Source organism: Sprattus sprattus (assembly GCF_963457725.1).
Source record: "Sprattus sprattus genome assembly, chromosome: 7".
Taxonomy (NCBI): Eukaryota; Metazoa; Chordata; class Actinopteri; order Clupeiformes; family Clupeidae; genus Sprattus; species Sprattus sprattus.
In genome coordinates, this window is record NC_137926.1 from 13087684 (window position 1) to 13104362 (window position 16679).

A 16679-nucleotide genomic window follows, 5' to 3' on the forward strand; every position below is an offset into this window, starting at 1 on the left:
AGATTACTTCAAGTGGTGGCACTAATTCTTAAATTCAATGGAAAGTGCTTCTCTTTGGGGTAGTCTCAGAAGTGATCAGCATTCTGGGGTTGTTTATTTCAGGCATTTACATGTAAGTGCAGAAGATTCTTCAGAGAAAGGAGACAGACTGATACCTCAACTCTAGTAACTCTCTCATCAAATGTCAAAGAAAGTGCTATCAAGTTGGGGTGTTGGTCTGGATTAAAGTCATCCAAGTCTCTCAGGTAGAAAGACATTCTATGCCACGTGTCCATTCTTTCCAGGCTAAAAATAGTTTTTCTGTAAAGTTTCCTCAAACAGAGGCATTCATTTTGAAAAGTTTATAAATAAGTGCTTCTCTTTGGGGTAGCTTGATAGAGATGATTCTTCAGTTTATACCAGGGACCCTTTGTTTTCACTGCTGAAGGCTCCATTGACATAAGCAAAAAATATGATGGCATAAAGAAGTTCCCACATCTGTCACAATCAGTACCCTAACAATGGCATTGGCCTGTGTTGATAAGTTGGTAAGTGCTATTTGTTGGGGTAGTTTCAAGTGACTTTTTCATCTGGGACATACATCTGATCTAGCATGTTGGGGCCAATCCTGCTTCTGACTAAATAACACACTGAGATCACTTCAAATGGCAGCACTAATTCTGAAATGTTGCAATAAGTGCTTCACTTTGGGGTAGTCTCATCTGTGTAGTCTTAGTAGTCAGTTCAAATGTCTGAATTGAAAACCATACAAGTGCTCAATCTATGGCTATCTCAAACTTGTTTTTCTGTAAACTTTCCTCAAACAGAGGCATTCATTTTGAAAAGTTTATAAATAAGTGCTTCTCTTTGGGGTAGCTTGATAGAGATGATTCTTCAGTTTCATACCCTTTGTTTCACTGCTGAGTATGTATGCTCCTCTGAAATAGGCAAAAAGATGATGGCATAAAGAAGCTGCATCATATCTGTGTCACAATCAGTACCCTAACAATGGCATTGGCCTGTTTTGATGAGTTGGTAAGTGCTATTTGTTGGGGTAGTTTCAAGTGACTTTTTCATCTGTGACATACAGTACATCTGATCTAGCAAGTTGGGCCAATTCCTCTTCTGACTAAATAACACATTGAGATCACTTCAAATGGCAGCACTAATTCTGAAATGTGGCAATAAGTGCTTCACTTTGGGGTAGTCTCATCTGTGTAGTCTTGGTAGTCAGTCCAAATGCCTGAATTGAAAACCATACAAGTGCCCAATCTATGGATGTCTCTGCAGAGGTGATTCTCCTTTGTTACCATTCCAGCAGGATATGATGCCCACCTGAGATATGTTGCTATGGTCAATTGGAGTCAACATTCTGATGGAGGACATATTGGGCCATTAAAGGGTATTGCCTGTCCATGATTGCAATTATGCAAAGATTCCCTTAATCTCTCCAGCATTCACGCTTTTTAGAAATGTGTGAATATCTGCCAAGAAGAAATGCTGACCAATGTCTCTGATTGGGGTGTGTCTGAGGTAGGGGCTGTGAATTACCTGGAAAGGAGCAGGGCTGCTATATGCTTTAAAAGCTGTGCAGAAGGAACATTTCTACACTTACCAAAGCTGAAGGGACCATCCACAATGCACTGCTGCTTGGAGGAAGTCTAGAACTTGGCCTGGGACACAAGTGCCACATCTCTGGGTATGTAGTAGACAGGTGACCTAAGAAAATGAGGATAGCACAAAAGATTTGCATCAGAATTTAGTCATGCTCAGTACCCTAACAGTGGCACTGACCTGTGTTTAGTATATGGCAAGTGCTATTTGTTGAGGTAGTTTTGATGACATTCTCAAGTGGGAACCTAGTCAGCTTGTACTACAGTTACAAACTAACACAATGAGATTACTTCAAGTGGTGGCACTAATTCTTAAATTCAATGGAAAGTGCTTCTCTTTGGGGTAGTCTCAGAAGTGATCAGCATTCTGGGGTTGTTTATTTCAGGCATTTACATGTAAGTGCAGAAGATTCTTCAGAGAAAGGAGACAGACTGATACCTCAACTCTAGTAACTCTCTCATCAAATGTCAAAGAAAGTGCTATCAAGTTGGGGTGTTGGTCTGGATTAAAGTCATCCAAGTCTCTCAGGTAGAAAGACATTCTATGCCACGTGTCCATTCTTTCCAGGCTAATAATAGTTTTTTCTGTAAAGTTTCCTCAAACAGAGGCATTCATTTTGAAAAGTTTATAAATAAGTGCTTCTCTTTGGGGTAGCTTGATAGAGATGATTCTTCAGTTTATACCAGGGACCCTTTGTTTTCAATGCTGAGTATGAAGGCTCCATTGACATAAGCAAAAAATATGATGGCATAAAGAAGTTCCCACATCTGTCACAATCAGTACCCTAACAATGGCATTGGCCTGTGTTGATAAGTTGGTAAGTGCTATTTGTTGGGGTAGTTTCAAGTGACTTTTTCATCTGGGACATACATCTGATCTAGCATGTTGGGGCCAATCCTGCTTCTGACTAAATAACACACTGAGATCACTTCAAATGGCAGCACTAATTCTGAAATGTGGCAATAAGTGCTTCACTTTGGGGTAGTCTCATCTGTGTAGTCTTAGTAGTCAGTTCAAATGTCTGAATTGAAAACCATACAAGTGCTCAATCTATGGATGTCTCTGCAGAGGTGATTCTCCTTTGTTACCATTCCAGCAGGATATGATGCCCACCTGAGATATGTTGCTATGGTCAATTGGAGTCAACATTCTGATGGAGGACATATTGGGCCATTAAAGGGTATTGCCTGTCCATGATTGCAATTATGCAAAGATTCCCTTAATCTCTCCAGCATTCACGCTTTTTAGAAATGTGTGAATATCTGCCAAGAAGAAATGCTGACCAATGTCTCTGTCTCTGGGGTGTGTCTGAGGGAGGGGCTGTGAATTACCTGGAAAGGAGCAGGGCTGCTATATGCTTTAAAAGCTGTGCAGAAGGAACATTTCTACACTTACCAAAGCCGATGGGACCATCCACAATGCACTGCTGCTTGGAGGAAGTCTAGAACTTGGCCTGGGACACAAGTGCCACATCTCTGGGTATGTAGTAGACAGGTGACCTAAGAAAATGAGGATAGCACAAAAGATTTGCATCAGAATTTAGTCATGCTCAGTACCCTAACAGTGGCACTGACCTGTGTTTAGTATATACAAGTATAGCAAGTGCTATTTGTTGAGGTAGTTTTGATGACATTCTCAAGTGGGAACCTAGTCAGCTTGTACTACAGTTACAAACTAACACAATGAGATTACTTCAAGTGGTGGCACTAATTCTTAAATTCAATGGAAAGTGCTTCTCTTTGGGGTAGTCTCAGAAGTGATCAGCATTCTGGGGTTGTTTATTTCAGGCATTTACATGTAAGTGCAGAAGATTCTTCAGAGAAAGGAGACAGACTGATACCTCAACTCTAGTAACTCTCTCATCAAATGTCAAAGAAAGTGCTATCAAGTTGGGGTGTTGGTCTGGATTAAAGTCATCCAAGTCTCTCAGGTAGAAAGACATTCTATGCTACGTGTCCATTCTTTCCAGGCTAAAAATAGTTTTTCTGTAAAGTTTCCTCAAACAGAGGCATTCATTTTGAAAAGTTTATAAATAAGTGCTTCTCTTTGGGGTAGCTTGATAGAGATGATTCTTCAGTTTCATACCAGGGACCCTTTGTTTTCACTGCTGAGTATGAAGGCTCCATTGACATAAGCAAAAACTATGATGGCATAAAGAAGTTCCCACACTGTGTCACAATCAGTACCCTAACAATGGCATTGGCCTGTGTTTTGATGAGTTGGGTATGTAGTAGACAGATGACCTAAGAAAATGAGGATTGATTTATACAGAATTAAGTCATGCTCGGTACCCTAACAGTGGCACTGACCTGTGTTGAATATTTGTCAAGTGCTATTTGTTGAGGTCGTTTTGATGACATTCTCAAGTGGGAAACTACTAACCTTGTACTACAGATACAAACTAACACAATGCGATTACTTCAAGTGGTGGCACTAATTCTTAAATGCAATGGAAAGTGCTTCTCTTTTTAATCTCAGAAGTGATTCAAAATTACCTGGAAAGGAGCAGTTCTGCTGTATGCTTTAAAAGCTGTGCAGAAGGAGGGGCCCAGTCACCTCTCTCTCATCATCTCTTTAAAGCTCTATTAGAAAGCTGCCTGTTAAAACATCAAACGTTTTTTCTCTCAAACGGTGAACTTTCAATCTGCTACAATAGATTATCAGGTGGGGTCATTACAGCATAGGGCAGGCAACAATCCTAATGGAAGACGAAAACTAGCTACACCGAAAATTAAACTCGCGCTGACAAATTTGATTGACTTTTGTATGAAAAGACACGTTTAAAACTCCAAAGAAAACAGAGAATACCTTGCCCAACCAAACCATGAAGGAAATAAATGGCAGCGAAACGTGACTATAAGGACACGTCAAAACACAACACGACAACAGCATCTGTGGGCATTCAAGCACGACTAAAGTGAGTAAGAAGAATTATAACAAAACACCTGAGCTGACTGTAGAATAATCCTCGTCGCTGCTATGTCCAATTAGCCAGAGTTGCCCAAACACTATGGAGACGGCAGAAACGCCTGAAACGTACTGAACGGAACGCAGCATCAAAATCCAGAATACTTTCTGCAGTAGCAACTGTATCAAAACTTCATCAAGCAAATGTGGTAAAAGCTAATATGCCGCGTGTAAAACAGTTTAATTATAAGTGGAAACACGATAATAAGTATACGTCAAAGGATATGTCAAAGGACATGTCGAAATTCACAACACTTTCTTACAGCTAAGGCCTAGCCAAACCTCATGAAGCATGTGATGATAACCAATGAAATAACAATATATTTTGCGTGTATAAGCAGGATCTTTGGACATGTAGGCTCATCTAAAGTTAATAAGAATCAAATATCCTAAGATGCAGAAGCTAAGATAAAAAAAAAATGGTCCTACAAAGTGCTAAAAAAAATTATCACCACGTTCACCACATCATCACGATTTGATTATTTTAATAAGTAGCCATCCACCTAAAACAAAAAACATTGTCACGTGGTGAACATTTTTCTAGTCAGAGACATTTTAGGTGTGAAATATACAAAGGGACCACTCCTGAAAATAAGCTTTCTTAACATAACGCAGATAGATAGAGACTAGTTTAGATGGTTATTGCACTTCTTAACAACGATCTGTTCAAATCAGTGCATACCGCATTCTAGCGAAGACATGTTGTTATTTAACAGCCTAATTAAATTGCACACACCCATACGAAAATATATATAAAAATAACAACAATAATAATAACAACATTACAAAATTACAAAAATAAAGAATGGAATAGATGCATTGTCTGCAGTACCATACTCGTAGCATACGAGGACAGGACTGAGGGGGGCAAAATACATAACAAAAAGAAACCAAGGAAACTAAACCAAATTAGACAAACATACACGTATAAATAGTGACAAAAACACAACAGAACAGAAGTAGTAACAGTACTAAGGAGAATGTGTGTGTATGAACCCAAAGGAAGACAACCAAATAAATACACAAGTTAATACAAAAAAAAAGTATCACACTTCCATAAGAAAATAAGAATATATATATATATATATATATTACAACATGCAGAAATATATAATATTGTTGAAAATTTTTCTTAAATAAAGTTTAGTTAAGCGCATTCATGTTTTGAGATCTAAAAATGAATGCCTTGGCCAGAAGTATTATAATGTTATGTAACCCCTTGCCAGCCATCTTCAAGTCACCCAACAGAACTATATCAGGAGATGTTCTAAAGTTCTTAGTGCTGGGACCTATCCATCTATGTACAGTCTCCCAAAAATGTGCTATACTACAGGACAATACCAGAACAGGTGAAATAGATATATACTTTTAATTTAATTTAAATTCTTTCATCTACTTGTGATATAAAGGGGTAAGAGTAAATATATCCCGACAGAGTTTTATTTTCTATCTTATGCTATGCATTTTATGTGTTCAATTTTATAATTTTAATAATAACTATTGTCATTATTATTATCATTACTTTTACTTACTTTTATTTGTATGTTTCTTTGATGTCTATTTTTATGTGCATGTAATTTCTTTGTGCATGTAATGTTTTTGCTGTAAAGCACTTTGAGCTGCATTCTTTTGCATGAAAGGTGCTATATAAATAAAGTTTTGTTATTATTATTATTATTATAACCTCTTCCAACACGTCATTAATAATCATATTACAACATGCAACATGATACATAACCTCACCTTACACATTAATAATCATATTACAACATGCAGCATGACACATAACCTCACCTTACACATTAATAATCATATTTCAACATGCAGAAATACTGACAGTAGGCCTACGGGTTTCAAATTAAGATATAGGTCGGACCTACAGTGCAATATATTAGAAAAGTTTAATGCTGTTTGATTGTTGTTGTGATAGTCGCGTTAACGGTGCACATTTAGCGTAAACAGATGTTCCTCACACTTGATGCTGAAACTTTAGTGTAACATATTTCGGTATAGGGCTTGTGTTGATATTTCCAGCCAGGGTAAGCGTTTTTTGAACTCGGGGTCATCATATGGACTTGTATTTTTCTCTGTTGTTTTCTCGTGACGTGTTTTAAAGTGCGCATGTGGATGATGTTCTGCATTTTGAAATCTATTTTAATATCAGTGTAATCTTGTTAATAAACCATTTTTTGCTAAAACTATCTGTAATCTATACGTCTGGGCCGTATTAAAGGAGAAAGTAATGTCCAGCCGAGATGTGAGAAGTGGTCTTGTGTATGTGTGTGTGCCATGAGTGTGTGAAGACCATGGTGAGGAGCACACGCTGCAGTGTCGTAAGTATATAAAGCTCAAGCTGAATAGCACCTGCTGCATTGCTGTTTGTGATGTGGACCAGCCTGGTGTCAACATCCACCCCCTTTCCCCAATGCCGGTGATGATGTGAACACGACAGGTATGTCACTCCTTGAGGCATGTCCTTCACTGCTCTCTGCACCAAATTCAGTTTTTGCAAAGTTGTTTGTATCTGACCAATCTTTTCTTCATCACTGATTCAACACTGGCCTGTTCCAGTTTTTAGATCTTGCTTGACCTCAGGATCAATGTCCTGTATCCTGAGATGTAAAGTCACCTGCCAAGTCTAAGACAACTGGGGAATAACAGGCTCACAGGAAGACATTAACTATGGTACGTCTTAGAAAAAAAAAGTTGTTCTGTAGACGCAACACTGAGTAACAGTGTAGGGCACAGATGAGAGTACCCCCAAACCAGCACTTTTTATTAAGTTGGTGTGTGGTATTTGTTGGGATAGTTTAAATTGACATTTGCGTCTAGGATATTCATCTGGATTCATTTCACTCTTTTACATTTTTAAAATGTCCAAACTCTCATTGTGCACCTAATATAGTTGGATCATACAAGTGCTCCCTACTACGGCTAGCTGTCCATAGGTGATTCTTGTGTGTTATCATTCCACTAGATGGTGCCCTTTCTTTCCTGTAACAAATGTGCCCTGCCTTCAGATCCTCTAAGGTACAATTTTTGCTCCACTATCTTCTACCATATTGCGTCGACTTTGGTCTTTAAGACACAATGTTGAAGGTACATCACAGGTCACACCCATAGCTAAAGGGGCCAGGTTTACTACATCACATAAAGCAGATTTAATCCAAAAGAAGCGAAGACATTTTCATTAAAACGCCTCAAAATGTACTACATAACATGTCAAGTATAATTCCTAAAAAAAAAAAATCATGGTAATATTCATGCACTGCTAGTGTCAAGTCAGATTACAGGAATAGTTAATGAAATCCTTTGCTATACATGATTCATACTGGGCAGGCTGACTTCAGCAATTGTGTTCTTGTGAGGTAATTTACTGAAACGGCAACAAGATTGGAAAGTTTTGGAGACAAAGTAAGTAATATTAAAAACTAGAGGTGAAAAACCCAATCTATATAAATATGACAACTTTCATGACAAACACCTGACTTCTGCTTAAACTTCCCAAATGATGTGTTGTTTTTCCTTAATTTATCTGAGGTCACAGCAGGTGAATATTTCTCAAGTCTCAAGTCAAGATCCTCTAAACTGGGAAACAGCTTACCACAAACACAGCAGATAAGAACAATTCCAGTGAAAATGGCAGCTTTCAGTGTAGCACCACTGCTGATATCAAGTCGTGAAAGAAAGAATAAGTGATAGATTGGAATTCAGACCAACAGGGTCACGGAAGAGTAAAAAATAAAGATTAAGTATAACATACAGAAAGAAGAGAGTCTTAGTTAATTTATTATACTGCCAAAAAACTTGGAATAAGTGAATTTCGATTTCCGATATTTTGATCATTTGAAATCTAAGACTCCCAACAATATACTGAGCAGAACAGGACAGTTTCAAGAGCATTACTTAAACACAGACCTAACTAGTTCCTTGATTTAAATATAATTAACATGAATTAGAGGCACACATAGTCTTTTTATTCTCCAGAGTCTATGGATGTGATGTCATCATCATTGTCTCCAGTTTACAAAAATAAATTAATAAAAAGCTGATAAGAAAGCCTTGGTATAATACATCCTGTGTGGCCATGCTGTAATACAGATATCCTTTGTGATGTGGCGTGGGGTTTGCTGTGCCTACTGGGAGGTTTCAGGTTGTGTGGAAGAGTGTGTTTGTGCGTGTATGAATGGGTGTGGGTGTCTGTCAGAAATATATAGAATAGCAGTGGAGGCTTGGAGTCTGAGGGCAGCGTAGCCATTAGGATGTCCAGGACTGCATGTTCTGAAGCATGGCCTCGAAGCTCTCCATGCTTGGGGCGAGGGCCTGAGCCAGTGGGTCTGTCAAGCGGCTGTACAGACTGAAGGACTTGAGCTCCAGCCAGATGAACCCGAAGCGGTTCTCATCGAAAAGGATGAACAGGCCTGGTGTGCGTTCCGGACTAGTAAAGCCATGTCCCGCGATGAGGCCTGTCCCATAAAAACTGCAAAAAAAAGAATACAAGTTAATTATGTTTGTCCCATTGAACAAACCCTCACCAGAAACACTTGAATGTGAAAGTGCTTGGGGGACGAGCCACACCACTTTGTGCAGGATCGGGGATATTCCTTGTTGCGTGCAATCACACCGCTTGGCAGGACGAAGGGCTGAGCCTCTGAGGTAGCCCTGGCAGCCCCTGAGGTCGACGAGGCATCCACAGCAGGTGCCTCTGCTGCCGCTGTCCCCTCATTTCCTTCGGCCCCCTGCCCCTGCGCCTCCTCACCCTGCGCTTCCCTCTGCACCTCCTCATGGTGGCCGAGCACAAGACGCGAGAGATCCTCCACACTGCACTGCCGCTCCAGGTCGGGCAGGCGTACTGGCCGGTTCAGGTGCACCACCAAAGTCAGCTGACCAGCAGGCACATTGGGGTCCCCCTAAAGTAAAGGCAGCATTAGACACTGATGATGCAGTCTTGGCTATGAGAGCTTCTTTCTGGTCTCTAGAGCCACTGCCAAAGTATCTTTCAGAGGAAATTAGTCAGGGCTTCAGGATCACTGGTCTGATGAGTTGGGGGGAAAAAACAGATCTATAATCATAACACTAGACTATGCTGTAATCCTTCGTCAAACAACCTCTGCTATAATCTGACCCAGATGGCAGCGCTAACTCAACACTACATCTATCCTCCGTTGTGCGTTACACTGCTGAGGCAGACTGGGTGAGCACAGGAGAAGAGAACACGGCTCACAGTGAGTTTGGTGGCTTTGGCACTAGACCCGTGGAAGCTCAGCATGATGATCTCCAGGCCGTGGCTGCCGTAGGTGCCCTTGAAGAGTCCTGGACGCAGAAGGTCTGAGGGGAGGTGTGGAGGGAGGTATATGCGCCGGTATGTTAGGCAATTGCTGGGAAAAGAGAGACAAATACAGTTTATGAACAACCATCCCCCATCATTAAAATGTTCCTCTTATAGCTGTATGCCAGTCTACTTCTCAAGACTGTCCATGGGTAATGTTTTTTTGAACTTGCTGTTGGCAGTATTGGATTTCCTTTTTTTCTTGAACGGTAAACATTAAATCTGGTTAACCCACGCATGTTGACTGGCAAGCACTATTAAATTGAGTTCACTCACTCGTATTGGCTGGTATAGATGAACTTCATGAGAATCAGCTCTTGCATGTGTTCATGAAAGATGTCCTCCAGTGTCCGCCCCCATTCCTCCTCCAGCCAAGTCCTGAACTCCTGTGTATTTGAACAGGCATGTGAACCCAAACACATCCACAGACATACATCCATACATACATACATACTCTCACAGATACTTATTCACAGCAGAGTTTAATCATTAAGTTTGCCATTTTCCTGTGGCTTCCTAGTGCTACGGACAAGCAACCCTGAGGACAATTAGGTAATTAAGCAGTGTTACACATTACAGATTATATACAATGTGAGGGACTGAGGGGGTCACCCCATGTTTTTGGGATGTAGGCAACTGGAGTTGGTGGTGAAGATGAGGAGACAAACACTGTGCAGGAGATGTTGGTTTTCTTATACAAATAGATGTCTATTTATTGACAGGGGGCTTCTCTATATCAACCCCAAAACATGTCCACACACAAAATAAACAAACATAAATCAAAAGTACTCGTCGAGTACTAAAAAAACAAGCAAATTCTAGTCACACAATGTTCACACAGCAAGTTAGTGTTTTCTCATGCATCTTCAATAGTTAAATGCTTATGCCTGGCTAGGATTGAGGCACCCTTTAAATAGCCTGAAAACCCTGGCTAAATTGGGCCAATCAAGTCAATTGGACCCAACCATTGTAGTGGGAGAGGTCCAAATCTCTCCTGCTCTTGTAGGGAAATATGAGTCCACCACCATTTTGGTGCCACGGCGAGAAGGGGGGATTTTACCTTCTCACATACACCTTGACTGAGTTACTTTAGCATACTTAAATAACCTCTGCATGGTTTGGGACATTGCAGTGAACAAAAAAAGTGGCACAGACACTGTAATAACATGGTGCATGTTACTTGGTAAAGTTGTATGGTTCATATTAGCTGCGTTTGATAACCAGCCAGCATGCTGAGTGAATTGCAAGCCACTGTCGGGGCTGCAGCATCAGAGCCAGTGACACTAAGAAACTGAACAACTGAGGAAGCTGGCTCTGTGCTGGGGACTGCTCTGGAGCACCTAGAGTTGGTTGTTTAGAGAAGAATGTGGCACAAGCGGCTCAGCATAATGGTCAACACTTTACATCCCCTGCATGACCTACTGGTCAGACAAAAGAGGGTTTTCAATTGGAGGTTTGAGGCAGAATTTTCTGGATTTAATCATTCATGGAGTTTGGCCAGGGGTCAAAAGCTTGCGGGCATACCACAGCTTCTCAACCTGGAGTATTTGTTTTCACAGCAACCCCTGGTCACAGTTGAACTAATTGCCACATGCTGCATTCCTTTAAAATCTTTTTCTTATCTTCAACATGGCATCTGTAACAACATATCTGTTCTGTTGTCAGAGACAAGACTGACATAATTAAATTGTACTATATGCAGAATAACATAGAACGACAAGCAAGAATGCCCATCTCTAGGTTTCTGACACAGATGGGCCTTGCTGAATCTTTAAATGCTAATCAAAGAGCCTAGGACTGTCCTATTCTTTTCTAAATATATCTATTTTTGCCTCATCAGTACACTGTATAAGGGAATCTTGGTATTTTTGGAAGTTTTTTTTTTAAGTATGTAAAGAAATCCATAATTTGCCACACTCAAAAGTGGTGTCTACAGTATTGTGATGGGCAAGCCAACAGATTGAAAAAAGCTTGCCAGCCACGGACCAGACTGGCCGCTCATCGGTCCACGGACAATTTGAGTTTGAGACCCCAGCTTAAGGCTACTTCTGAAATGAAATTTAGGCAATTGCAAACGGCTGAGATTCAAACTGCTTGACAGGTACAAGCAATCAGATGCCTTAAAATGTGCTCTGCTGGACCACATTTGTGCTATTCAGTCGTCACTTGTGAAGACATATGCAAGATTGTGTTTGTGTATTGTGTAATTTTATGTTTAGACCTGAAGCAAAGTAACATTTTATTATTTGAAGAGAGCAAGACGCATACTGTAATAATTGTTATGAATGCTTCATTCATCAAAACTATATTTAATACTAGAGCTCAAATCTCTCTTCAATCTCATGACAGACTGGCTCACCTCTTGGCGTCCTCCGGGCATGCGGTGGTGATCAGTTTGATTGCATTTAGTTGAAAACTCGTCTTTTTTCACAATCTGAAAACAGAAACACATACACAAAGGCTGAGGGACTGAGGAGTGTATTCAAGCTGTACAAACATTAGTTCTGTAACAATGCAGCAATTACTGGTAAACATCATAAAGATCACAGACATGAGCACATGTGTGTGATCTGCAGACAACCCTGATCTGTCATCCTATAACATTGCTTGAGTGATCATACATTTGATTTTCCTCTGCTGTGAGGTCAGCATCATCGTGTTTGCATGGATCAGCACTCATTTGAAACATTTTGATGAACTCCTGTGGAGCAGCTGTTTTGAAACATTCATGCCAATGACTACAGATACACCTATACACTCTTGAATCTTTTGAAAGAACTTAATTACTGTTGTACACTTTAACACACCTGTACGTCTCCTTTATGGGGGCCCTTGTGTCCATACATGCACTCCACACTTGCCCTGTTGCTCTCCCACATGTGGATGCGGAACAGGGGCCTTCGTCTCATGGGGTCCTCAACCCGGGGATCGTGAGGGGGAAGATACATCCAGCCAATGATAAACAGCCCATCCACCTGTGAGGGGGGGAAAAGGGTGAAATGTCACTTCGTAAAATGCAACAAACCTACTGCAACCACACTGCCCTTAGGCAACAATATGCCCCAGTTAATGCCCATCCATATGCATGCAGGGATACTGGTGCATTAACATACCACTACGTTGAGCAGTCCGCCATACGGGCCGATGTCTGGCTGCCAAAGCCCTAGGATGTTTCTGAATGGGTGCAGCACTGCAGAAGAAGGTAAGACAAGAGAGAAAGGGAAGACATGTCTGTGAATGGTGTGACTAGACCTCTTCGGCTTGTATGGTCGGCTACTTGTTGAGTCAGCGACACGCATTGACAGTTTTATTCAATTTAACTACTGTGAATGATTCTCTTCTAAATTAAATGATTTCTGTAATCATCTGATTTTGAAAATAAATGTATTATATATGTATTAAATATATTTCTCATGAAGATCCAATGAAAAAGTGTGTCTGAATACATTCATATTCATATATTCTAGACTAACCTATGCCAAGAATTCTTCATAACAAAAATGTTGGCGCTGTTTGCTGCATGTAACTAGACAGAAAATTACCTATTAGAAATTGTTTGATGGGCGTGATTGTTCCATGGTAGGTGTGACATGCAGGTCATATTTGTCTGTTAGTAATTGTACAATGATCCTCAGTGTGGTGCAATGTGTGCAATCAGTGTGGAGCCTAGGCTGGCCTGGAGTAGTCAAAGTCAAAGTCTGGCTTCAACATATTATATACTACACTCTCGTCGTAAAACTCATCGATGTCTCAAAAGTATTTAACTATTCATGGTTGCATGGCAAAATCAGTTTGTCCTAAGTATGTGTATGACACGTTAATAACAAGAGTTCAGAACAAATCAAGACAGAAGAATTAGTCAATACAGGAAAACAAGCAATCAAAAAACCTTAACCACAACCACTCCAATACTTCTTGATAAATAAGTACATAACACAAATGTTTACACTAAGAAGTTCTCATAGTGTCATTATTGAATACATAATTGAATACATAATTTAAGAGACTGAAAAGAGGCCTACAAAGACCACTTGTCTTCAGTGTGTGAAGAAAAGCTTGAGAGTCACACACATGCAGCGCACAGAGCCATGTGCTGTACATACAGCGTGCGTACACGTCCCGATAGTCCATGTGCTCGTAATCGGGGAGCAGCTTCATAAAACGTCCCGACTTCACGCGCGGCGACACACCTGCACAGGCACACAGGTGGACGCACCACAGGAGGAGAGGAACATGGTGGACTGTTCACTTGGGGGAGGGGCAGAAAGTGTGGTGTGAGTGTAAATGTTGTGCGGTGAGAGAGGGAGCACTGAGAGGATTACAGGAAGGAAACATGAGCAGGAGACCCGTTAAATCTGAATGCTGGGTGTTTCAGGACTTGCAATTTTCTGGCATGAAATGAGTTTGTTGCTGTAACATTCAGGTTTAAGGAAGGTTTGATGACTAAGCTGTTAGAGCACACCAAAAACCTGAGCGTGTAATGACCCAAAAAGAAAATCACTACACTTTTAAAACACAAGGAGGGATATTATACACTGTCCAATCTTCAGACCAAACTTGACTTGCTGTTTAGGGCTCCCATTGTCCGTAACAAAAATAATTGTATTGCCGCTGAACAGATTGTAGTCATCTACCTATGACAGTCATTGGCTTTTTCATTTCCAAATGGGATAAGGCCTACCCCCACACAATCTGCCCATGACACTTAATGTTATTCTCATCACCTTGCCAGTGAGTAGCCCAAACAAGCATGACCAACAAGAGTGATGTATCCTTCTTCAGATTGCGTGAGAGGTTAAAACCCACTATTAAATGATGAATGTATCAACAACATAAAAATAAACCATCTCTTAACTGCAGACCTGGTCATAACGATTTCCATAGAATGAAGGTAGATAAGAATAAGTGCAAAGGATGCACACTACCTGTTAGCAGTTCAGTGCAAATTTGTTGGCTTCCTGCCATCAATGTACTTACGTTTGACATAAAGCTCCCGGCTGGACACCCCCACCAGCTCCATTTTGCGTAGGTCCTCCTTCATGCCAAACTCTGCATGCAGAAGAAGAGAGAAGTCAACCACAAAAATCTGATATATATTATACATTATATCTTATTTTGAACACAATACTGATCTCTTCATGGCATTATGGTCCTAACCAATACATACTTTTGTTACACGATACCAAGTCAACAGATAACTGGACTGGACTGATCTATAGGCATCTGAGGCATCCCCTTTGTTCACATTACATACACACCCGGTGGAAAGCTGTAAACACTGCACCCTCTGGACATGGGCCTTGCAGTGGATAGAGGATGTCAAAAACATGTTCCTAGATATAATCTCATAACCCTGTACAGAAGAAAACTGATGCTGCACAAAGCACATGTACTGTGGGTTTATGTGGAGAACAGAGTTCCTACTCTAATTTTAACTCTAGGAATCTGAAAAAGAAATGTGTAGGTTCCAAATGCATCTGAGATGTGACAACCTATAGCTGGTGTTGTCTAAGTCAGTTTTTTCCCACATCACGTGCCAAGACTTTCTTCATAACTCAATTTAGGTAACGTGATCCTGCTCTTCTCCCCAAAGATAAGACTTCTGCAACCAATACCACGTGAAAATTAACACATTTTCTTGTGTATAACTAAAAAATATGTTACTGGAAATGGTAAAGAGGTAAAAGCACTGTTTTCAAGTTTTAAATGGCATAAGCAGCTTTAATTGGTCCTTGGTAATCAACAACTGCGAACTCAAATTAAGGTCAAATGCGTCCTTGGCTGCAGCAGCACAACCCTCCCCACGACATGTAACCTACATTGTAACCAGTGAATTTCACCTATAGCCTAACTGCGGCCCTATATTTGTAAATTATTAATGTTTCTAATCGGAACACACAATCTTTAGACTATGCAAGTGGCCAAATGTACCTTTCGTGCATCTCCTTCTCCAAATGGTTTCCGTGTTCAGTATTTGCCTAAATTTCTTGCATACAAGGGCAAGATTTGGCAGCGAAGTACCGGGTAAAGATGAGAATATTTCAACGAGAAGCTCAGGAGGAAGATCTAATAATGACTGAGGTTTTTGTCGAACAGCACAATTTGTTTCCTCATATCCAAGTCTGTTGACATTTGCGCTGCACAGCTTAGCTGAGGCGTCAAGCTCCAGCCTAGGCCTTACAGCACCCAGGCTTTCCTTGCAGTCCTTCCCTGCTTCGGCTTTCAGTTTGCCGACGATTCTCTCCTCCTCTTCCTCGTCCATATCCGAATCAGAATCGCTTCCCTGATCCTGGTGATTTGGCCTTTGTCGCCTCCGACACCTCCGTGACTGCCCCACTCCACAGAGCCTGGCACACACCGCCATCCGTAGTCACCAAAGGGGCACCATTACATCACCACAACAGCTGTCAAGGCTGCAGTCTTCTGCTTCGGTTTTGTGATCTGTGCGTGCCCGGGCGTGTTTCAATGACGCAGAGACGTTTTGTAAACGTCACGGCCAATGCGTAAGGCAAAAAAAAAAAAAACAGAAGGAAAAAAACTAAAAAAGAGGGAAAACAAGGCAAAAAGGAGAGAAAAAAATTAGGAAGATATTTGTATTGTCTAATGATTGAAGTTTTTTAATGTTTATGTACATCTTTTATTTTTCAAACTTTATACTTCTGATTTTATAGCCTATGCTTTTATATGAGCGAGAAGTTGACCCCAAGGTTTCAGGTTCAAGTCCCACCATTAGCAGAAATTAAAGTGTACATGATTTTAGTTCAATTTTTTTTATTGAAAATCAGAATTT

At 40.6% G+C, this 16679-nt stretch overlaps 1 protein-coding gene across 3 annotated transcripts; it reads right to left on the reverse strand.

Moving 5' to 3' along the window:
• Nucleotides 1-7830: 7830 nt before the first annotated feature.
• Nucleotides 7831-16299, reverse strand: fbxo31 (F-box protein 31). Of its 3 annotated transcripts, none has more exons than XM_080841874.1 (10): nt 15821-16299; nt 14867-14938; nt 13993-14079; nt 13003-13079; nt 12697-12864; nt 12249-12323; nt 10166-10275; nt 9785-9938; nt 9185-9470; nt 7831-9040 (listed from the first exon to the last, which is right to left on the reverse strand). In XM_080841874.1, the coding sequence occupies exons 1-10, from the start codon at nt 16251-16253 to the stop codon at nt 8901-8903; spliced, it is 1602 nt and encodes a 533-aa protein (XP_080698000.1). In that variant the 5' UTR covers nt 16254-16299; the 3' UTR covers nt 7831-8900. The 3 variants fall into 3 exon arrangements, with proteins under 3 accessions (XP_080698000.1, XP_080697998.1, XP_080697999.1); XM_080841872.1 differs by having other exon boundaries at nt 9139-9470; XM_080841873.1 differs by lacking the exon at nt 13993-14079 and having other exon boundaries at nt 9139-9470.
• Nucleotides 16300-16679: the final 380 nt, after the last annotated feature.

Excerpts from the sequence above, each read along its gene's own strand:
- fbxo31 (XM_080841872.1), bottom strand. The coding sequence starts at position 16,253 with ATGGCGGTGTGTGCCAGGCTCTGTGGAGTGGGGCAGTCACGGAGGTGT. Across the intron at positions 9,939-10,165 it reads ATCTATACCAGCCAATACGA|CAATTGCCTAACATACCGGC; the intron begins GTGAGTGAACTC and ends CTCTTTTCCCAG. Across the intron at positions 9,471-9,784 it reads CCAAAGCCACCAAACTCACT|GGGGACCCCAATGTGCCTGC; the intron begins GTGAGCCGTGTT and ends CCTTTACTTTAG.